Below are 21,529 nucleotides of genomic sequence, written 5' to 3' on the forward strand. Positions count from 1 at the left end.
TAGGTTCTAACCCGTCTCTGCCACGTGTCTGCTGTGTGACCTTGAGCAAATCACTTAACTTCTCTGGGCTTCAGTTACCTCACCTGTAAAATAAGGATTACAAGTGTGAGCCCCATGTGGGACAGAGACCATGTCCAACCTGATTAATCTGTATCTAGCACAGCACGTAGAATAGTGCGTGACACATAGTAAGTGCTTAACAAGTACCATATTATTGTTATTATTATCACCACTATTACTATTACCATTATTATTAAGCAGGTTTCCACCACGTATTCTTGCCAGAACATCATTAGGGATAGAAGGTGGAACCGATAAAGCGAGCCGATCAGGACATGATCATTGCGGGGTTGGGAGAAATGGTCTGTGCGGAGGTGTTTAGCGTCGGACCCAGGGAGCATGCAACAGATATTGTTGATGATGATGATGGAATGACACTTAGATATCTGCAGGTCCTGGCATATGGCTGTTTGGTGAGAAAGTAGTAGCTGACTTCAGCTACCTCCAACAGCTGCTGCATTCTGCCAACTGATAAACTTGCAGTCAACTACACATGGCAATCATTAGTGACATGCCATCTACTGCGACCATATGTTTTCCCAAATGTACACCAACCCCCTCAAATAGAAATGTAAAGCAATTGATTTCATTCATTATTTGATATCATTGATCTTAGCATTGCTAACTAACAGATCCCTTGGCAAAGTTATTTTGTCTTCACTTCTGTTTGATCATGTTGCAAGGACACAGCACAAATCGGTCCACCCAGAATAGATGACACCTTACACCCTAAAGACGTTTGAGCAATATGTTTACAAGGAAAGAGCCTTTAGTCAGACTTGGAGAAAGATTTTAGCAAGATTCTATTTCTCAGACTTTCCCACCAACAAAAGAGTCCTGCATTAAAGATAATCTAGCTTGACACTAGCCTGGTCCTTCCTTGGGGAAAATCTGGAACCTTGTCTAACATTCTCTTCTGACCCCCACTTTCAGTTCCTGGAGTTTGCAAGAGAAGCAGTGTGACCTAGTGGATGGAGCATGGGCCTGGGAATTAGAAGGACCTTGGTTCTAATGCTGGCTCTGCCACTTGTCTGCTGTGTGCTCTTGGGTAAGTCTCAGTTACTTCATCTGTAAAATGGGGATTAAGACTGAGTGTCCCATGAGGGACATGGACGGTGATCAATCTGATTAGCTTGCATCTAACTCTGTGCTTAGTACAATGCCTGGCACATAGTGTTTAACAAACATCATAAAAGAATAATGAGAGAGAGAAGCAGGCACTTTTCAACACCCAGGCAAAGGCCCAGGCCCTTTTTAACTAGCTCCTTAACTTCTGTCTGGACTTACTGTAGTAGTATTCTCTTCTTCTACCCTTCCTCCAAAAACCTTCTGAAATCTACATCCAGGCAGGAGGGCCAGTGCCTAGGGGGCAGGTGAAGAATAGTATAAGGGGGACCCCTCTGGCCTCAATTTTGGGAACAGCTGACCCCCAATCCCCTGATAACCCAATTTTTGTTATTCTGCTCTCTCTCAGATCCTATATTAAATTCAACCCTCATCCTGTGGATTTCTCTGCGATGACAGCAGTCTACTAGTCAAGAAATGGTAATGTAGAGAAGCAGCATGGCATAGTGGATAGAGCATACGCCTGGGAGTCAGAAGGTCATGGGTTCTAATTCTGCTCCACCACTTGTCTGCTGTGTGACTTTGGACAAACTACTTAGCTTCTCTGGGCCTCAGTTACCTCATCTGTAAAACAGGGATAGAAACTGTGAGCCCCATGTGGGACAGGGACTGTGGCCAATCTGATTTCCTTGTATCCACCCCAGCGCTTAGTACAGTGCCTGGCACAAAGTAAATCTTAACCAAGTACCACAATTAATATGAGCCCATTCTCTGAGCTCTTGCATCCCATGGTGAGCTGCTTGTGGTCTGGGACTATTGGTGCCCAGGTCTATCCTAAACCACAGTGAAGAATCGAGGGTTCACTACCCTCTACCGTGTCAAACTCACAGCCAGGAGTGGGGCTAACTGCTGGGCTATCCAAGAACCACCTAGGACCTTCCACAAAGGACCTTCCACATACCCAGCGGAAAGCTCACTGTGGGAAGGGAATGCCACTGTTGTTGTGTTGTACATTCCCAAGCACTTAATAGTGTTCTGCACACAGTAAGTGCTCAGTAAATGCAATTGAATGAATAAATGACTCCTAAGAAATAGCTGGCCTACATGGGCGGGGATGGTCACGTCGGCTCCCGAGGCAACTGCCTGCCTGGTCACAGTGATACAGCACAGAGCGCAGCGCCGGCCCTGTATTGTGGTCACTTTGCCCATGGATGGATGATTATGTATTTGCTTATTCGTTTTTCTGTTCTTATAATAATAATAATGATGGCATTTATTAAGCGCTTACTATGTGCAAAGCACTGTTCTAAGCACTGGGGAGGTTACAAGGTGATCAGGTTGTCCCACGGGGGGCTCACAGTCTTAATCCCCATTTTACAGATGAGGTAGCTGAGGCACAGAGAAGTAAAGTGACTTGCCCAAAGTCACACAGCCGACACTTGGCAGAGCCGGGATTTGAACCCATGAACTCTGACTCCAAAGCCCGTGCTCTTTCCACTGAGCCACGCTGCTTCACATCATGCTTATCAATTGCATTCTGCATTTCTCCTGCTGCCCTTGCAGGCACACAAAGGATCTGCCTTCCTCCTAGTCTGTAAATAGAGACGTCCTTGAGACCAGGCCAGGGAAAACGTATTTAGTGCTAGGGTAGGTAACAAGAGAATGAAGTTGGACATGGTTTCCATCCAACACTGGTTCCCAGCCTGAGAGGGAAAACAGGCATTTCAACCCCATATTACAGATGAGGGAACTGAGGCCCAGAAGTTAAGTAGCTTGCCCAAAGTCGAGGCTAGTGCCAGGCCAGACTCAGTCCTGCCCCTGTTTAATGCGCACCAGGGGTCAGCATCTTGGGTTCTTCATAGCAAAAGGGCTCAGCCTTGGCCTCCTGGGCATTTTGCCATTGCCCAGCCCCACTGACACTCCTCCCACTGCCTCAGGGAATATGCCTGGGCAGAACCAATACCACAGAACCAACACCAGATGGGACAACAGATCCTCTTTCTCTGTGACCGGCCAATCGCGGGCCAATTCCAGGGCCACTCCACCAGACAATCCACTTTCCCAAAAGTTAGGGACTAAACAACAAACACCTCCCCCATTATCTTGGACCGTCTGGAGCTATTCTGGCCCCACAGGTATCTAAAGAATGGCACGGGGATCTGAACAATGTGATTTCTGATGGCAGAGACAACCCCATAATCTGGCGGTGCCAGCACGACCTAGTGAATTGTGAGCTAGGGCAGAAACCTGTTTCTCCACGAGTTCGTGTCCCCTGTGAAGTGCAGACATCAGGGAGGACGTGTGAGCTTGGCTGACATGCCAACATGATAAGAGTCACCGTGGCACTTTGGAGCTGTTTGAGCTATTTTTGCAGTAATCAGCTCCAAAATCTAATTTCTAATGACTAGCTGGGGAGAGATCGCTGTCAAAATCACCTTCCTAATAAGCCCAAACTACTGGTGAACACTGCCCAGCTGCTCTTTGGCTTGAAGACGCTGTGGCTGACAGGGAGAATGTATCCATGGTGGGAGTGTGACACTGAGAATTCCTTGCACCCTGCATCCCTGAAAATATCATCTTGCACCATTGCCTTTTGAGTAAGTGTGGCTCACACACCAGGAATGAGAGGGGAAAGGTGTGTCCTACCACCAGCAGGGCCTACGCTGGAACTGTGTCTGTGGCAGTGGGGCTAGCTTGCACCGAGCCATCCGCACTCTCGGGCCCCACGGCATGCACCAGGAGGATGGGTGCAGTCTGCTGCTGTAAGAGAATGGTAGTAGACTCTGCTGTGGAAGGGTCTCTCCCAAACTGGGTGAGGTGTCACTGAGGACCCTCACAGTGGCTTAGTGAGAGTGGGAAATTTGGGAGGTGGTCTTTCCTATTTTCTGTTGAAGACCAGGTGAGAAGCAAAACAACACAAAGAACAACAGCCAGAAAAAAAAAATAACGCAGCTGTCCTCCACACGACCAGATAGCACAGAGCTGACAAATGGCAGAAGCCACAAAGCAAAGTTACTGGGTCAGACCAAGACCTTCACCTGCTGTAGAAGTTGAGTATAAACCTGTCTCTTGGCCAAGGATCTTCCACTTAAAACCCCACCAGGCCCCGCTGTTAGAGCTTCCGTCAATGCTCAGGGAACTAACACACCATCCGTTTAGTACAGTGCTCTGTACATAGCAAGCGATCAATAAATATGATAGACTGACTTCCGCACGGGCCAGTAGACGCTCCGAGAGCCTCAAACCATCCTGAGCCAGGAAGCAGGCTGCACACTCTACAATCCTGAAGAGTCTCCTCATCTTAACACTCTTTCTCAATTATGCACAGAATGCCTCCATCTCAGGCAAATTAATGGCAAGAATGCTCAGGGAAAGAATATGCAATTTAAGGGCGAGAGATGAGGCATTAAAAAAGAGCCCACTGTGAAAATCTATTCCAACTCATCTCTTTTAGAGGCTTCAGGTTTTCTCCCTTCCCATACTAATCGAATGAAGCACATTTCCTCTTAAAGAGACCCTCCAGCTCTAAAAGAGCGCAGCAACAGTATCCCGGGAGCAGTGTAAAGCAGGAGAAGCAGAGTGGCCAAGTGGACAGAGCAGGGGCCTGGGAATCAGAAAGATCCGTGTTTTAATCCCAGCTTTAGCACTTGTCTGCTGTGTGACCTTGTGCAAGTCACTTCACTTCTCTGGGCTATGGTTACCTCACCTGTAAAACAGGGACTAAGACTGTGAGTCCTATGTTGGACAGGGACTGTATCAGATCCAATTATCTTGTATCTACCCCAGTGTTTACTACAGTGCCTGGCACATAATAAATGCTTAACAAATACTACAAGCATTGTTATTATTATTGGAAAACCTCCACAGTGACATTCACCCGCTCTGCGGCTGGGTGAGAATGCATGTGCTCAGACAGTTCCTTTGATTTTGCGGCTGGCCAAGCCCAGACAGCCCCATGCTGCCCGATGAGGCCTCGCCAATTCTCTGGCTGCCCGTGTTCCGGCTGATGCATGAAGCAAAAACCCACGATCAAGGAGAGCTGAGAGAGTTTTCTCACCCTGAGTGGTGGCTCTTGCACAGAAGTATTTCAATAGCTCTTGTGCTCTCATGGCAGGCTGCTGGCCTCCCCAGGCTGCTGTGCCCGGGAGCTGGACTGGGCACACAGAGGCTCCAATTCCCGTTCTTAAACCCAAGAGGAAGGCCCAGCAGGCCCAGGGCCTGGCCCATGGAGCCATTCTCTTGCCCCTTGGTTTGGGGCTCGCCACTATCCCACAGCCACAGGCCAGGAAGGGGACCCCGGGCAGCAGGAACTAGGCCAGCCCACACCCCGACTGGGCTACCTGCACTGTCTGGAAATCGGAGGCGTTGATCCCCTTCACCGTCACCTCTCGGAAAACCGTCGGCTCCAGCTCTTCCTTGGTGAGGTCGCAGTGGTAGATGGTGCCTATTGACAACGGGAATAATCATCATGACCATCACAACGATGATGACAACTACCAGGCTTTCTGTCCAATTCTGTTATTTTCCCACCAGTGACCTCACTTTAGTCTCCCAACACCCTGCCGGGGTGGTTTGGTGGAGGGATGCAGGGATGCCCCTTTCTCTCCCAGCATTTTACAGAAAGGGAAGGCAGGGCCCTTGGGAATGAATTAGACTTGATGTCTTAGTTGTGTTCCACCAGGGCTGGAAGGCTCACTGAAGGCTGGCCAACATGCCCTCGTGGTGGACCGTGACCAGCAGGTTGTTTAACCCCTGTGCTGCTGGCCGGGAACTTTTCCCCAAGGGAGACATCCCCCACTTAGCCAGGTTCCAGTCACCTGCACCTTAACTCTCGTCCTCCTCGAGTCCTGAAGCAGGCCCCACGGCCCTGTGGAAAAATAGACTCAGTGCCCGGTTCTGCCGGGCCACTGCCCACCCTTCACCCCTCCAAGCCCCACCATTTCCATTTCCTAGAGGCAGGCCAGCTTTGGTTTCCATCCCGGCACTCCAGCCCCCATTAAGCGATGATCGCAGTTAGTCTTTCTTGGGCAGAGAGCCCTCCTCATCCTCCTGCCCCCACCTACCTGGAGAGAGGAACGACGTGAACTGATAAAAGATCTCCGTGTCCTTTTTCTGGCCACTGTAGCCCACGATGCTGCCCACCTCCAGGTTGAAGGTCTTGAGGAGAGAACCGCTTGCCAGGTCGTGCAGCTGCAGGATATTCTTCACATCGTGGAGGTAGCACAAGACAAGGAAATTGGACCTGACGCAAGCTACCCATTCTGCAAAGAAACCACAGAGAATGAAACCCAAATGAAATGCAGGGGGCCAGATGCCTTAAAACTTAGTGTTCCCCTAAAAGTGCCCAACTTATTGAAGGAAGTAACCATGAGCACTAGGAGAATAGGGCTTAATGTTCCAAGCTGGCTTGTAGCTTGTACATTTCACATCCATCAAACGCCCATCTGAATCGTGTTTCCCATGGGCTTAATTATCAGTCAGCAAGGACAGTCAACCAAAATGTTTTCTATTGCTTTCCACTGGCTTTCAAAACACATGTGCTGTACACAAACAGTGTTATCCAACTGGATAAAACATATTTAAAAGCCATGGATGGGGGGGGGGGGGGGGGAATGAGAGTGTTGGAAGAGAAATGCTACCTAGCAGCCTTTCACATGTCCCCATGCCATTTCCCATTCCTCCCACTGTCTCTTATTAGGCCCAGAAAGGTCCAAATAGAACATCTCCCTGTCACTTAAAGGGTGCCACTGACGAGAACCCTGAAGTCACACACACCACACACAGAAGTTGTGGGTACGTCTTGGGGCACCACACGAATGAGAACAGAAAGGTGAACCCCCACATAAGCAGCAGTTTAGAAATGCATACAGTGGCCACTTGTAAGCTGGCGCCTCCGCTCCCATTTTGGTTTTCGACAGAAAACTCAACAGTCAGCTGATGAATATTAAGAAACTAACACCCTTGGGATTTAAAGACGGGGGCAAATCCTTTAGGGGAACTGGGGGTGCTTACACATGCACGCACGCACACACACATGCACGCACGCCCACCCACCTGCCTGCCCCCTTTACTATAGGCCAGTTGCCCTTAAAGGGTCTCCACCATTATCGCCAAAAGGGAGCAAGTCGAATGGGGCAGGCAGATGAGTTTTTGGTCCGGAGAAAACAAACCACCATAATGGTTGGCTGCTTCCCCCGTGGACAGCAAACCCGGACCCGGCAGGCCCTCCGAGAAGACGGCTCCGCTCCCCAGCCCCATCCCTGTGCCTTCACGATCAGTGTGCAGAAGGGCTGCGAGGTGAGCCTGGAGAAGGATTCAGCCTTCTGCTCCACACGTATGAGACTCAGTTCCCAGTCTTTCCTGAGTCCCATTCACCCCACCACTGAACACCGATGCTGATGCCTGCTTGCCACATGGATTTCTGGGAAAACCCTGGTCCTCCCTTTCCTGTTTTTGCCTTTCCCCACTGTCCAACCAAAATACAAACCCAGCAAGCCAAGACCCCAAAGAAGCACCCCGCGCTCGGCACAACACTACCGATACTGAGCCCTGGCCACACCCGTTTCAAGGACAGGAGCTGCACCTGCAATCGTTTTTTAAAGACAAAGGAAAACCCACTCTCCTTCTCAACACCTGCAGTTCAAATCCCCACCGAAAGCCTAGTGATTCTGCTCCAACCACACACCCAAATGCAATCAACGTTGGGCAAAGGATGGGAAGCCTTCCGGGTATGTGCCTTCTGGACCCAGAGCCCAATCCAAACCCTTAGCCATGACAACCAACAGAGTTTCTGACCGATGTGATCAATACACTGAGACGGCCAGTCTCCGCTCACACTCACGCTCTTGGCTTGTCTCACAGAGCCCTGCCCATTGCCTTTTCATTTCCGTGGGTCGCTGCACTCCGGTGTCATCCTGATTATAGAACTGGGGATTGCTTTGGTAAGACTGGATTTCTTTCTCAATTGAAGACATCAACAGTCTACCAATGGGGACCAAGGCCACCCCCACCAACATGACTCTCAGGAAGACTCACCCTGCCCGAGGGGTTCAGAACCTTACCCAAAACATCTTTCTCATGCTCAGGGACAAGCACCTTCCACTTGGATTCGTCGGGATCATCAAAGTCGATGGTGATGAGACGATAGTTGGGAGCATGAAGGTTGGTCTTGAACGTGAACAACGTCCCCTCGTTTGTCACATAGCTATATTCTCCATCAAAGTTGTCTATCAGCTTCACCCACTTCAGGATGCCTGGGGAGGAAGAGGAAGCATGCTCAGGAGACTTGTAGCTTTCAACAATAGTGAAACTTCCACCAACCCTCCAAAACCCAGAGGCACCAACTTTTTACTTTGGGTGTAGGGGGCAAAGAGGCAGAGGGCAGAGCTTTTCAGGAGAAAGGGGCCTGGGAGGGCTTCAAAGAACCCAAGAAGCTAGAAAGCTGCCACTTTGGGTCTTTTCAGCCCTAGATGGAAACTCTCAGGTTCGGTCAGAGAGCTGGGGTGGGAGAGGCTGCTGGGAATTCCTGCTCAGTCCATCGTCCCCTTCATCCCTAGGGAGCAGGCACCTGTTGTTAAAAGCCACACTCACACCACAAGTCAGGCTCTGGAGGACAGAGGTCCTTCAGGGTGAAGATTAGGGGCAGCCGACTAGCTAAATGACTGGGAAACACAGAGACACGCTACCAAGGAGGGGCAGAAAAAAGGCAGAAATTGGTTTACACTGAGATGGATTAGGACGGTGGCTGAAAACAAGGGGCATAAGCCACTCTGGTCCAGTGGCAAGAAGGCGGGACTAGGAGTCAGAAGACACGGGTTCTAATCCAGCTCTGCCACTTGTCACTGGGTGACCTTGGGCAAGTCTCTTTAATTGATCTTGGCCTCAGTTTCCTCACTTGTAAAACAGGGATTAAATAACCATTCTCCCTCCCACTTTGACTGTGAGCCCTTGTGAGAGCGGGTTGTGTCCAGTCTGCTGATGTTGTATCTACCCCAACGCTTGGCACAAAGGAAGCACTAAACAAATACCGACAAAAGGAAGAACACCCGCATGGATAAACACACAAAATGCAACCAGACTCTGAATCCAAACAACAGTCTTACAACCACTATCACTGAGGCAGGTGGGACAGGGGTTCTTTGTAGAAATGGGGGAAGGTGGGGAGGAATAAAAGATTGGGAGCAGGGAGGGGAAGATGGGCGAGGAGGCTCGGTGAGATTAAAGTCATGAGCTTTTCCCAAACTGTTTTTGGGCTTTGGGGAGCCACAACTTAATTCACCACAGGAATGGCTCATACCCACCTAAGCCTGGATGCCTTTTCTCATGTCTGTTTCCAACTCACCTGTTATCCCATTGGGTTCCTGCTGCAGATCGCAGTACCACAGTCTGTTCACCGGGTCGCACCCTTGGCGGATGGACAGTAAGACGTAGCGGCCATCACTGGACATCTGCAAGGAGACGGGGGCAAGCAGGGCACATCATTTCACACAGTCTCTGGTAGAGCTTGCCAATCGGTAACGAGTGAGGAAAGGCATATCTAAGTGCAGGAATCGTGCCTTCTACCTCTACTGCACTCTCCCAAGCTCTTAGCACAGTGCTCCAAGCACAACAGGCACCCAGTAGACACCACCCATTGGTTGATTATCCCCAGTTACCTAAAGCCAGAAGTCACACCCATCCAAATTCTCCTGATTCGTGGAGAAAAGCTGCCAGTCTGACCCATCCTCTGGGCAAAGGGAATTTTTAAAAGCACACCCAGGGTTGAATTTGTGCAGAAATGAGCTGTGAGAGGGGAGGAAAACTGAACCAGAGAGAGAAAAATTGGTTACAAGCACAACAGAGCTTCCAACAGCCTACCACATGCATCCCCCTGCTCTCACCTCCTTTAGACCGTGAGCCTCGAGTGGGACAGGGACTGGGTCCAATCTGAGTTTCTTGTATCTGCCCTAGCACCAGGCACAGTGCTTGGCACCTAGCAATTGCTTGCCAACTACCTCAATTACTATTATCATTAGCTAAATCACAGCAGCTCAACTGCACTTCAAAACAGCAAGAACTCTAGGCCTGAGCATACTGGCTTATGAAACCTCATTTAATAATAATAATAATGGTATTTGGTAAGCACTTACAGTGCCAAGCACTGTATTAAGTACTGGGGTGGATACAAGCAAATTGGGTTGGGACACAATCCCTGTCCTGCATAAGCCTCAGAGCCTCCACCCTCATTTTACAGATGAGGTAACTGAGGCATAGAGAAATGAAGTGACTTGCCCAAGGCCACAAAGCAGACAAGTGGTGGAGCTGGGATTAGAACGCATGACCTTCTGACTCCCAGGTTTGTGCTCTATCCACTAATTTCTCTTTGGATGCAGACTGACTGACAAGCTACATGTCAGTTTTGCTCATCTTTCACTTTTTCTGGGGACCAGGAGCACTTTCCTTCTCTGCAAGTGCAGTAAAAGTCTCTACTCAGACAGGTCACCTGACTGAAAGAGAAAACAGGAATGGAAAGTAAAGGCGGCCCACGGCATCTGCCAAATTCCACATGCCATTTTTCATTCAAATTTCCATTACACACCACAGGCCAAAACATAAACTGTGCCGCTTTGGAGATATGCACAAATAAAAATGTACTGGAGGGAGCTATATTTACTAGCTGTAGCTTTAGAGAGAGAGAGAGAGAGAGAGAGAGAGAGAGAGTGTGTGTGTGTGTGTGTGGTGGAGGGGAGGACTGGAGAGGATACAGCCAACGAGCTTCCAATTGTTGCCACTTTTCAATCTTAACCTTGAGCTGTATCTTCCAGATACAAACTGTGCTGGGAGGACAGAGATTGTGTCTTCTAAATATGCTGAACTCTCCCAAGCTCTTAGTACAGTGTTCTGCAACCAGTAGGTGCTCGATCAATGGTAGTGAGGGCGACGTGAAGGACGAGTTCTTGTGTGAGTATCTTTATGTGAACAGAGGAGGGGGTCCCAGAAGGAAGGAGTCAGAAGTTCTAATCCCAGCTCCACTGCTTGTCTGCTATGTGAGCTTGGGCAGGTCACTTCATTTCTCTGTGACTTGGTTACTTCATCAGTAAAATGGGGATTAAGAGTGCAAGCCCCATGTGGGACGGGGACTGTGTCCAACCTGATTAACTTGTATCTACCCAAGTGTTTAGAACAGTGCCTGGCACAGAGTAAGCGCTTAACAAGTACCATTATAATAATCATTATTATTATTACTGATTATTATTATTAGCACTTCTAGACTGGAAGGCCCCTGAGGGCAGGACCAGGTTGCCAGCTACCCAGGACCTGTCCAACCTCAGAAGGCAGCACAGGGTAAAGAGTGTTACTTCCTGGCAAAGAACTCCAATGTGGTGCTCCTGACAGGGGGCAGTCCAGCAGGGACATCGCTCCACCTGCCTCTCTACTTTGACCACAGACGGAAAGACCACCCGAGAAGCCCAGGGGGGCCACACTTTGGGATTTTGGCCCGACATCTTGGGCCTGAGCTTGCAGCGCCACTATCTTGAGAAAACCATTAGGAACGATAACTCCACTGACAACGCATTCAGCCCCGATTGATGACAATTTCTGATCGGGCCCATTTCTCTGGAGTCTTTCCCAGAAGCGCAATTGCTTTTGCTTTCACCAGCTCAGAAATCACTTTTCCTCCCACTGTCGACAGATCTCGACCAACTCTAGGCCACGCAAAGGGAGACTGGGAATTGTCGTTAACTGTGAACTGTGTCACCTTCGCTGCCAGCCTTTAGAGGGGCTCCAGGGCCACCTGGTTTTAACCAGCAGAAACAAGAGGGGCTGGAATGGATCGCCAGGTGATCGATGACAGCCATTTCAAGCACATCTAATGAGCTTTCCTCCGTGTTCCCGCCCGGTCTGAGCCGTTGAGAGCAGTTGGTGTTTAATCGGGGAGAGGAATTCCCTGGGCACACTGCCGGCAGGATGCCAATTAGCTCCGTCTCCTTCATTCCGGCCGTGTCCTTCCAGCAGTGGGTTTTATCCGCTCCCTGGAGGGACTCCACTGCCACAAAACCAAATTCACCGTTCTGGAACTAACAACTCTGGCTCTGCCGGTAATGATAATGCTCCAAATGACAGTGTTTATTATAAAGCGCCGTGCTAAGTGCCGGGGTAAATAAAGATGCTACGATCAGATCGGAAATAGTCCCTGGTCCACACAAGGTTCCCATTCTGAGAGGGAGAGGCAAGTGTTAACATCCCCATTTGACAAAGGAGGAAACTGTGGCAGAGAGAAGGTAAACGACACATCCAAGCTCAAACAACAGGTTCGGGACATAGCTGGAGACTAGGCCCCAAGACTCCCAACTGCCAGCCCTTGCCCTTTCTACACGCTGCCAGGATTCTGACAAAGTGCCAGGATGGACATGTGGCGATCCTTCCTGCCTCTCAATCCTTTTCCAAATGATCATAAATCCCAGGTCAGTGAAGTCCTAATTAACAATGATAATAATAATGACAATAATAATTGTGGTATCTGTTAAACACTGTGTGCCAAGCACTGTACTAAGTGCTGGAGGGGGCATACAAGCAAATCAGGTTGGACACAGTTCCAGTCCCACACTGGACATACAGTCTCAATCCCCATTTTACAGATGAGGTAACCGAGGTCCAGAGAAGTGAAGTGATTTGCCCAAGGTCATGAGGAAGATGAGTGGCAGAGCGGGGATTAGAATCCACGTCCTTCTGACTCCCGGGCCCATGCTCTATTCACTACGCCATGCTGCTTCTCTAATTAGTGAGACCGGACTGCTTTGTCCATGTGAAACCTTCAAACTTGCCCTCTGCTCACCCCCAAACGGTAAAGCTCTGTTATTTCACATTAAGGTGAAAAATATCGGCATATTAATGCATTTTGCTGAACAGCAGAACTGAAAATCCTATATAGTTGGAAAGAGTCCAGGGCTGGGAGTCTGGAGACCCGGGCTCTAGTTCTGTGTCCAACCTGATTAGCTTGTATCTACTCCAGTTCTTAGTACAGTGCCTGGGACATAACAAGCACTTAACACATACCATAAAGAAAACAGAAAGAAGAGAAATCCAGGCATCACGAAAAACATTCTGCTCTTTTAAAGAATTTTAATATTATTATTTCTACCTCCATGGCAAATTTAGTTTCTTAAAAACTTTTCCCAAAATACTCTCGGTTATTTAGTTTTTCTCCCCTACCCTGTGTGAGCCAGGCAGCCCAGGTGGGGAAACCGAGGCACGAAACGGTTAAATGAGTCTCCCGAGGTCACTCCAGGCCTGAGCCAGAATTAGAACATAATCTCTTGAGGCAGCAGAGTTTTCTAGCCCTCAGAATGGGATGTCAAGGAATTTCCCAAACCCAGAGGAAAGTCTCTTCTGTGTACTAACTGGCAAGATGGAGATTCTGGGGAAATGGCACAAGGATCCCAAAACAAGCCAAGTTCCAAGTCAGTCTGTATTAGCATTACTATTGTGGATGCCTAAGTCTGAGGAGAATGGGTAGTGAAAAACCCTTTTTTGTTATGTCAGGCGTGAGCTTGTTGTGGACAGGGAATCTCACTGTTTATTGTTGTATTGTACTTTCCCAAGCGCTTATTACAGTGCTCTGCACCCAGTAAGCGCTCAATAAATACAATTGACTGACTGAATGAATCTTGAGTAGTCTAAGAGAAGTTATTTCTATTTGCAACACACTGATGTTTTAAATTGCTCTAAATAAGCTTATTTTAAAACTTTTAACAAAAAAGGTTAAATTTAAAGATCAATTTTTAAAACTCAGAGCTTTTTTTTATCTTATAATTACATTTTACCGACGGTGTGGGACACTGGCGTGCAAAAAGCCAAAAGCCCGGTTGGGAATTTGGGGTTTCAGAATTATTCTGAAATCTAAAATGGTCGCCGGGTGTCATTCCAAGCTACTGCATTAGACCTGGCCATGGCGAAGTCCAAAGTGGCCAGGAATCTCCCCCTAGTCCCCGCAGGGCCGATTCCCATCCAGAAATCTCCATCCCAGATCGCCCTCTGCTGGGAATACGGTTCCCAGCCCTTGGATCCTTTTTCCCTTCTGAGCTGGGGCGGGGGAAGGCTGTGAAAGATGCTCTCATCACCAGGGTGATGCCCTCCTATGGAAGAGTTAAAGCAGGGCCCTCTCCCCTGGCCAATGGCTAGGGAGCACTCCCGGCTTCCTGGCTAAATTAGTCCAGTAGAGTAGAAGTTGTCTCTGGGTCACTGCCAAGTTCCCTGACTGACTGGAAGACAGCTCCCAGGTGGCCAATGGCTGCAAGAGGAAGGCCAGGAAGGGCCGCAACTGAAATAGGATCAGGGAAAGGGAGGAGGGAGACTGAGGAGGGAGAGGAGCAGGGGACCCGATGAAAGGGAAGAGGAGGTGACCAGAAGGAGGGCAGGGGGACGCCACGTGAGGCGGGCATCCCTCCCAGGAGGACACACTGCCATTTACCCTAGCGGTGGAGCTCCGTACTCTGCCAGGGCGGCTCTCAGCTGTGCCAGGCTCAATTCCAGATAAGCAAAGGAGGGGCGTTAAGGGGGTGCTCATTAATTAATTAATTCAATCGTATGTATTTAGCGCTTACTGTGTGCAGAACACTGTACTAGGCACTTGAAAAGTACAATTCAGCAATAGAGACAATCCTTGCCCTCACCGGGCTTACAGTCTAGAAGTCAGGTGTGTTTCAGTCTAGCCTGGGGTCTGCGGCCTTCAAATCCAGCCCGTCCACCCATTCGGTAATTCAGTTAGTGACGGAATTTATTAAGCACTTTCCGTGAGGCAAAACACCATGCTAAGTTTAGCTGGGGTAGAGTCCAGGAACTCAGACTGGATACAGTCCATCCCACTCAGAGCTCACAATCTCAGAGGGTGGCGGGGAGAACAGGTATTATCACCTCCATTTTATACCAGCGCTTAGAACAGTGCTTTGCACATAGTAAGCGCTTAATAAATGCCATTATTATTATTATTATTATTATTACAGATGAGGAAACTTAGGTCCAGGGAAAGTAAGTGACTTGCCAATCAATCAATCAATCAATCGTATTTATTGAGCACTTACTGTGTGCAGAGCACTGTACTAAGTGCTTGGGAAGTACAAGTTGGCAACATATAGTGACAGTCCCTACCCAACAGTGGGCTCACAGTCTAAAATGCCAATGGTCACCTAGCAGGCCAGTGGCAGAGCTGAGACTAGACTCTGGATCCCCTAGCTCCCAGCCCCATTCTCTTTCCACTAGGCTATGCTTCAACCACAAACACTGTCTTAGGAAAGACTTCCAGAGTCTAGAACCAGCATGGTGGAACTCTGCATTGAGGAAATACAAGGAGTAAAAGGCCCACAGGGTGCCCAGGACTCCTTGCCAGGAGATTTTGGGGGATAAGTCACTCAAGTCAGTTCTACTGAAAGCCTAGTATTCAAACTCTAGGGCCGAGGACCATCCAGATAGCCACAAGCTGGGATAATTAAATAGACTGTGTCTGGCTACTTCAGACAGGGATGGGACTGGGTTTAATTAACTCAAGTAGCCCGGGTCAGACTCGGTAGCCAGGAGGATCATAGAGGTTACCCCAAGAACATATGGAGAGCCACACAAGCCACTAGGGACACAGATAGAGGACGGTTCCCATCGGAACTTTGCAGATGCTGATAATCTGCAGAGAACCCTCACCTGCCTTTCTGAAGACCTCACGCCTCAGACAGGAACTCCTTGAGGCATCATTTGGGCTAACCCCAAGAAGCCATTGCCCACATTTGCCCTATGACCCGGTCTAGCTGGTGGGAGTTTCAGAATCCAAACGCTTTACCTCACATCCACCCATCCACTTCGGCTCTTCGGGGAACTCCGCACACAGAACGTCCTCTGACTGGTCAGTGCCCAACACATGGTAAAACATCTTCTGGTGCAGATTGGTGGATGTCTCGGTGCCTAAAAGAGGAAGAATCAAGTTGAAAACTATAGTTCACATTGGAGGAACACCTACAGTAGGCTCTCAAAAAACACCCCTTCACGTACCCAACACCCTGAGAAGCAGTGTAGCCTATTGAACAGAGCCCAGGCCTAGGAGTCAGAAGGACCTGTGTTCTAATCCGGCTCTGCCACTAATCTGCTGTGTGACCTTGGGCAAGTAACTTCACTTCTCTGGACCTCAGGGACCTCATCTGTCAGATGGAGATGTAGACTGTGAGCCCCATATACATGGACTGTGTCCAGCCTGATTACATTGTATCCACCCCAGTGCTTAGTACGGTGCCTAGCAAGCAGTAAGTGCTTAACAAATACCATTTAAAAAAAATACAGCAGCAGCAACAAAAAAACCCACCACAGGCATCCCAGTCTAACTGCAGTGAAAGCTTGGGTAGCCTGCGTGTTCTGAGAAGGTGAGACACCGAGAATTGTGGTTCAGTCAGGGGCCTGTGAGAGCCGCACACATCCCACAGTCAGCCGCTGGTTTACAGAAAGCTCTCACCCGAGCTTAAACTCAAGTACAGGCTCTGAGAGGGGCCAGGGGCCCTATTTTGGAGGGATGAGGCCATTCACTAGTCAGACTAGCAGAGGACCTGCTACGGCCTGTGCGACACCTGCCCAAGGCCCCTGGGCCAGGTCGCTGGGGCAGCCCCTTAACACTCTGCCGGCCAGACAGCACAGCGACGTGGCCTTGATTTCACATTACTCCACAGGAGGCTCAGCTCACCATCGCTCTTCCCATCCTGCTTGGGGTAACTGTTGTAGAACATCCCCTTCCCATCGTGGGTCCAGGACATGCAGCTGAACTTGACCCGCTCTAGGACGTCCGGGAGCTCTTTCAGGTCGTCCACCTTCATGAATTTGATGGTCACCCAGTCGGAGCCGCTGGAGCTCAGCCCATAGGCAAAATACTCGCCATCCTCACTGAAGGCGTAGCCTATGGCGCATGAGGGGGAGGAAGCACAAGCACAGCTGGTCAGTGGGAGCTTGTGACAACAGACACTGGCCCTTAGCAATGGACTGATCAGTCAGTCAATCTCCAGTGTGTCCTGAGCGACCAACAGGTGCAGACCAACGGACTGACCCCATCATTTCTATTTACTATTCCTACACTGTATTTCTCCTCATACAATACGCCTCCACTGAGCGTGTCTCAGAGAGGAGCTATTTGGCTCTGTCCATAAAACTACTGTGCAGCACATTTGCCAGCCCCGTGCCATGCAGGTGAGCACTGCTCAGACACCTAGGGTGAAGAGGGGAAGATGTGTCCTGCCCCTGTGTTTATGGTAGTGGGGAGGACTCATCAGCTTTACTTTCAATATAAAGCGGTCAATAAATGGTAATCACTGAGAAGACTGTGTAACCAGTACATTAAAATCTCCAAGAGGGATGACCAAGTCTATTAACTCTACTGTTTTTTCCCAAGTGCTTATTACAGTGTTTTGCACAAAGGGAGTGTCCAATTGATGGATTGATCATTTAATTGTATTTACTGAGTGCTTACTGTGTGCAGAGCATTGTACTAAGCGTTTGGGAGAGCATAATACAACAATTAACTGGCACACTCTCTGCCTACAATGAGTTTACTGTCTAGAGGGTTAGGGATCGATCGGAAGATGCCTCCTATATGATGGCTGGAGAGAAGCCCTTTCCTGGATGAGAGTCCACCAATGAGTAGATTTGGAAGAGATATAAAGGACCGGGGATTCTAGAAACCTGCTGAATTGCTCAAGAATTTTTGGAGTGACCTGACTTTCATTAAGGAAGACTTCACCCTATACTAACAACTTTCCACATCAACTTAAGAGGATATAGGGACTATTTTTAGTCAACCTCACTTTTGATGATGCCCAACACTTTTGGGAGGCAGAAGAGCTGAGAGAGATGGGAAAGAACTTGGGTTTGGGAGTCAGGAGACACAGGTTCTAATCCCACCTATGTCCCAGTTTGTTGGGTGATCTTGGGTGAGTCACATAACCTCACTCTGGGCCTCAGTTTTCTACTCAGAAAGATGGCAAGAAAATTACTTGCTCTGCCCACCAATTATAGATAATCAATTAACCCAATCAATGGTACTCACTGAGCACTTACTGCGTTCAGAGCATTGAACTAAGTCTTCGGGAAAGTACAATACAGCACGATCTCTGCCCACAAGGAGCACAGTATACAGAGGAGAGAGACATTAAAATAGATTAGGGATAGGGGACATACAAGCGCTTAGTAAAGTGCTCTGCACACAGTAAGCACTCAATAAATACAATTGAATGAATGAATGAATGTGAGAATAAAAACCTAAGTACTGTGAGGCTTGGATGACTATCAAAGTGCTTAAGGGGTACACATCCAACTGCACAATCCATGCAGAAGGGAAGGTATCGAACCCCATGTACAACAGAGACTGTATCCAATCTGATCACCTTGTATCGACCCTGGTGCTTAGCAAAGTGCTGGCATACATACAGAAATACCATGGCCTAATGGATGGAGCAAAGGGCCTGGGAATCAAAAAGTCAAGGGTTCTAATTCTGTCTCTGTCACTTGTCTGTATGACCTTGGGCAAGTCACTTCACTTCTCTGGCCCTCAGTTACCTCATCTGTAAAATGGGGGTTAAGACTATGAGCCTGATTGGGAAAGGAAATGTGTCTAACCTGATGTGCTTGTATCCCCCGCCCCCCCCACCCCCCACCCCGCCCCAGCTCTTAGTACAGTGCCTGGAACACAGTAAGTGATTAACAAACACCACAATTATTATTATTGTGAAGCATCCAATAGTAAGTATTGCCATCACTGTGAGATTGTTGATGCTCAGGTGACCAGGACTCTCCACCTCTGGACAGTACCTGCTTATCACCGGTCAAGCCCAGCCCCAAGTGTCGTGGCGTCCATTCACTCACCCCTCAGGGCCACAGTGCCATCATCTGACAGTTTGTTGGGATCTAGAAATACCCTGGGCTCCTGATCCAAGGAGTCTTGCACATACAACACCCGTTGGTTCTGTAGTCCTGAATTGTAGAAATAAAAATACCTGGAGAACAGAAGAAAGCGTTACTCAGGGCAGGCTTCTTAAGGCTTGTGGTCTTACAAAAGCAGTTTGATGCACAAACCCTGCACACAAAACCGGGATCCACTGCTTTCTGGATGTGATGCTTTGGAGGAGAGGCAGAATCCAGAATGGCTTGGGGTTGGTCAGTCAGTTATTGTCTGTCTGTCTGTCTCTCCCCCCCCCACCACGACATAGGCAGACAGCAGGCAAATCCTTATGACATGAGCTTTCAGATTAACGAAGAACTCAAAGTCTCAGCAATTTCTGAGAGACCAAATAGGCCTTCACAAATGAACACTTTTTATAAAACTTAAGTGCCTTCTTAGCACCGCCATTTGGCAAACTCTGAAAACAGGTCTCAACAGCAAACTTGCTCTCCCAAATCCCTAGATTCGGGACACTCACCTCTTGCCCTTTTTGAAGTGGCAGCTATACTTGGGGTAGTCATACAGCTCGGTCATCCTCTCCTTGAACAAGCCGCGGACTGGGCTCTGCTCCAGAAAGGGCATGGTGATCTTGTTTTGGGCCTCCACGAACGCCTGGGAAGAGAAGCACTGGGTTAGAGCTGGCCAAACACAAGCTCCGTCACAGTCCCACAATCAGCTCCCAAGGACCGACTTCGGCTTCAGCCTCCCAATCTCAGGTACAAGGGGAAAACAGCAGATGCTGCCAGGGTCCGGACCCTGCCCCTGCCTTCCTGCACTGGATATCACCTTGGGCTGCCAGTGGCAGGGGAGGAAAGGGGCCCAGTTTGGCTCACCATGTGGGGGCTGATGGCTGGACTGGGCTCTGCCACCTGTTTACTGTGTCACTTTGGGAAAGCCACTTAATTTCTCTTGGCCTCAGTTTCTTCATCTGTAAAATGGGGTAACGCATCTGCTCTTCCTGCCTCTGGGACTGTGGGCCCTGTATGGACCACGAGCTGTATCTTATCTGATTTTCTCATTTCTACCCCAGCAATTACCATAAGCCTTGGTACATGGTAAGTACTCAACCTATACCATTATTATGATTAAGTATCATTGCACTCCACAGGGGTGGCCACCTCTGTCCCACACGGGGCACACAGTCTAAGAAAGAGGGGGAATGGGTATTCTATTCCACTGTATTTAGTTCCACTGGCATTATCCTCAAATCATCTCTCTCATTCCACCCACATATTTAATCTGTCACCAAATCCTGTCAGTTCTACCTTCACAATATTACTAGAGACCATCCTTTCCTTCCCACCCAAACTGCTATTATGCAGACCCAGGCACTTCTTCTATCCCACCTTGATTACGGCATCAGCCTTCCTGCTGACTTCCCGGCCTCCTGTCTCTTCCCAATTTCAGACCATTCTTCACCCTGCTGCCTGGATCATTTTTCTACCAAACCATTCAGTCCATGTTTCCCCACACCTCAGAAACCCCCAGTGGTTGTCCATTCTCCTCTGAATCAAGCAAAAACTCCTTACCACTGACTTTAAAGCCTGCAGTTCTCCCCATCTTGTCTTACCTTGCTGATCTCCTACTACAATCTAGCCAGCATACTTTGCTCCTCTAATGCCGACCTATTCACTGTACCTCATCCTTATCGAACCTGTTGCTGACCCCTTTCCCATGTCCTCCTTCAGGCTTGGAATTCCCTCTTTCTTGTATGACAGTCCACCATTCTCCCCAGCCACAAAACCATATTAACATCACATCTCTCACAAAAGGTCATCCCCAATGAAGCTCTCATTTCCCCTATCCCCTCATTTCTCTTACTCCCTCTCCCCTCTGTGTTGCCCTTGCACTTGGATTTGTACTCTTTATTCACCTCATCCTCAGGCCCACAGCACTTACACATGGGTCCATAATTCATTTAAATGCCTGTCTTCCCTTCTGGACTGTAAGCCCCTGTAGGCAGGGAACATGCTTACAAACTCTGTTGTATTGTACTTTCCCAATTCTTAGGGAGAGTGGGCATTATATCACCCTCTTACCGAGTAGAAAACTGAGGCCCAGAGAGGTTATGTGCACCTCATGGCTTCCTTGACAAGCTCTCCCTACCAGTGGAATTGGCAAGAGTCAGTGACTCAAGTGGCCGCCACCAGGACTCCAGCTCCTGGAACTGGGGGGTGGGGGAAGGATTCAGGGGTCCCGGAGGGATTCTGGGCCGATTCGGGCAGGAACACGCCTTGGAGCTCAGACTGGGTTATCTGGACGGCAGAATCCCCAGCGGTCCATCTCCGGGACAAGAAGCAGCAAAGGATTTTCTGAACCTACCACCAAGACGCCACAGCAATCCGCCCAGTTAATAAAACCTGACAAATTGTGCTTATAAATGGTTCACATACAGCTTTCAGCATCCAAGGAGGAAACATGCTCACCTCTCCTCCTCCCCTCCAGGCTGAAAAACGTTTATTAAAA

General features: G+C 48.9%; 1 protein-coding gene across 1 annotated transcript in view; it reads right to left on the reverse strand.

Moving 5' to 3' along the window:
* The window catches only part of LOC119940909 (prolyl endopeptidase), a 52,842-nt gene that overhangs the window by 23,169 nt on the left and 8,144 nt on the right, over positions 1 to 21,529 (reverse strand). The window contains exons 3-10 of the mRNA XM_038761301.1: positions 19,542 to 19,675; positions 18,988 to 19,118; positions 16,820 to 17,029; positions 15,932 to 16,053; positions 9,467 to 9,572; positions 8,187 to 8,378; positions 6,189 to 6,386; positions 5,466 to 5,569 (exon numbers count right to left, since the gene is read on the reverse strand). Of these exons, the coding sequence (XP_038617229.1) occupies positions 5,466 to 5,569; positions 6,189 to 6,386; positions 8,187 to 8,378; positions 9,467 to 9,572; positions 15,932 to 16,053; positions 16,820 to 17,029; positions 18,988 to 19,118; positions 19,542 to 19,675 (1,197 nt within the window). The remainder of the gene's footprint in view (positions 1 to 5,465; positions 5,570 to 6,188; positions 6,387 to 8,186; positions 8,379 to 9,466; positions 9,573 to 15,931; positions 16,054 to 16,819; positions 17,030 to 18,987; positions 19,119 to 19,541; positions 19,676 to 21,529) is intronic.

Source organism: Tachyglossus aculeatus, chromosome 19 (genome assembly GCF_015852505.1).
Source record: "Tachyglossus aculeatus isolate mTacAcu1 chromosome 19, mTacAcu1.pri, whole genome shotgun sequence".
Lineage (NCBI taxonomy): Eukaryota > Metazoa > Chordata > Mammalia > Monotremata > Tachyglossidae > Tachyglossus > Tachyglossus aculeatus.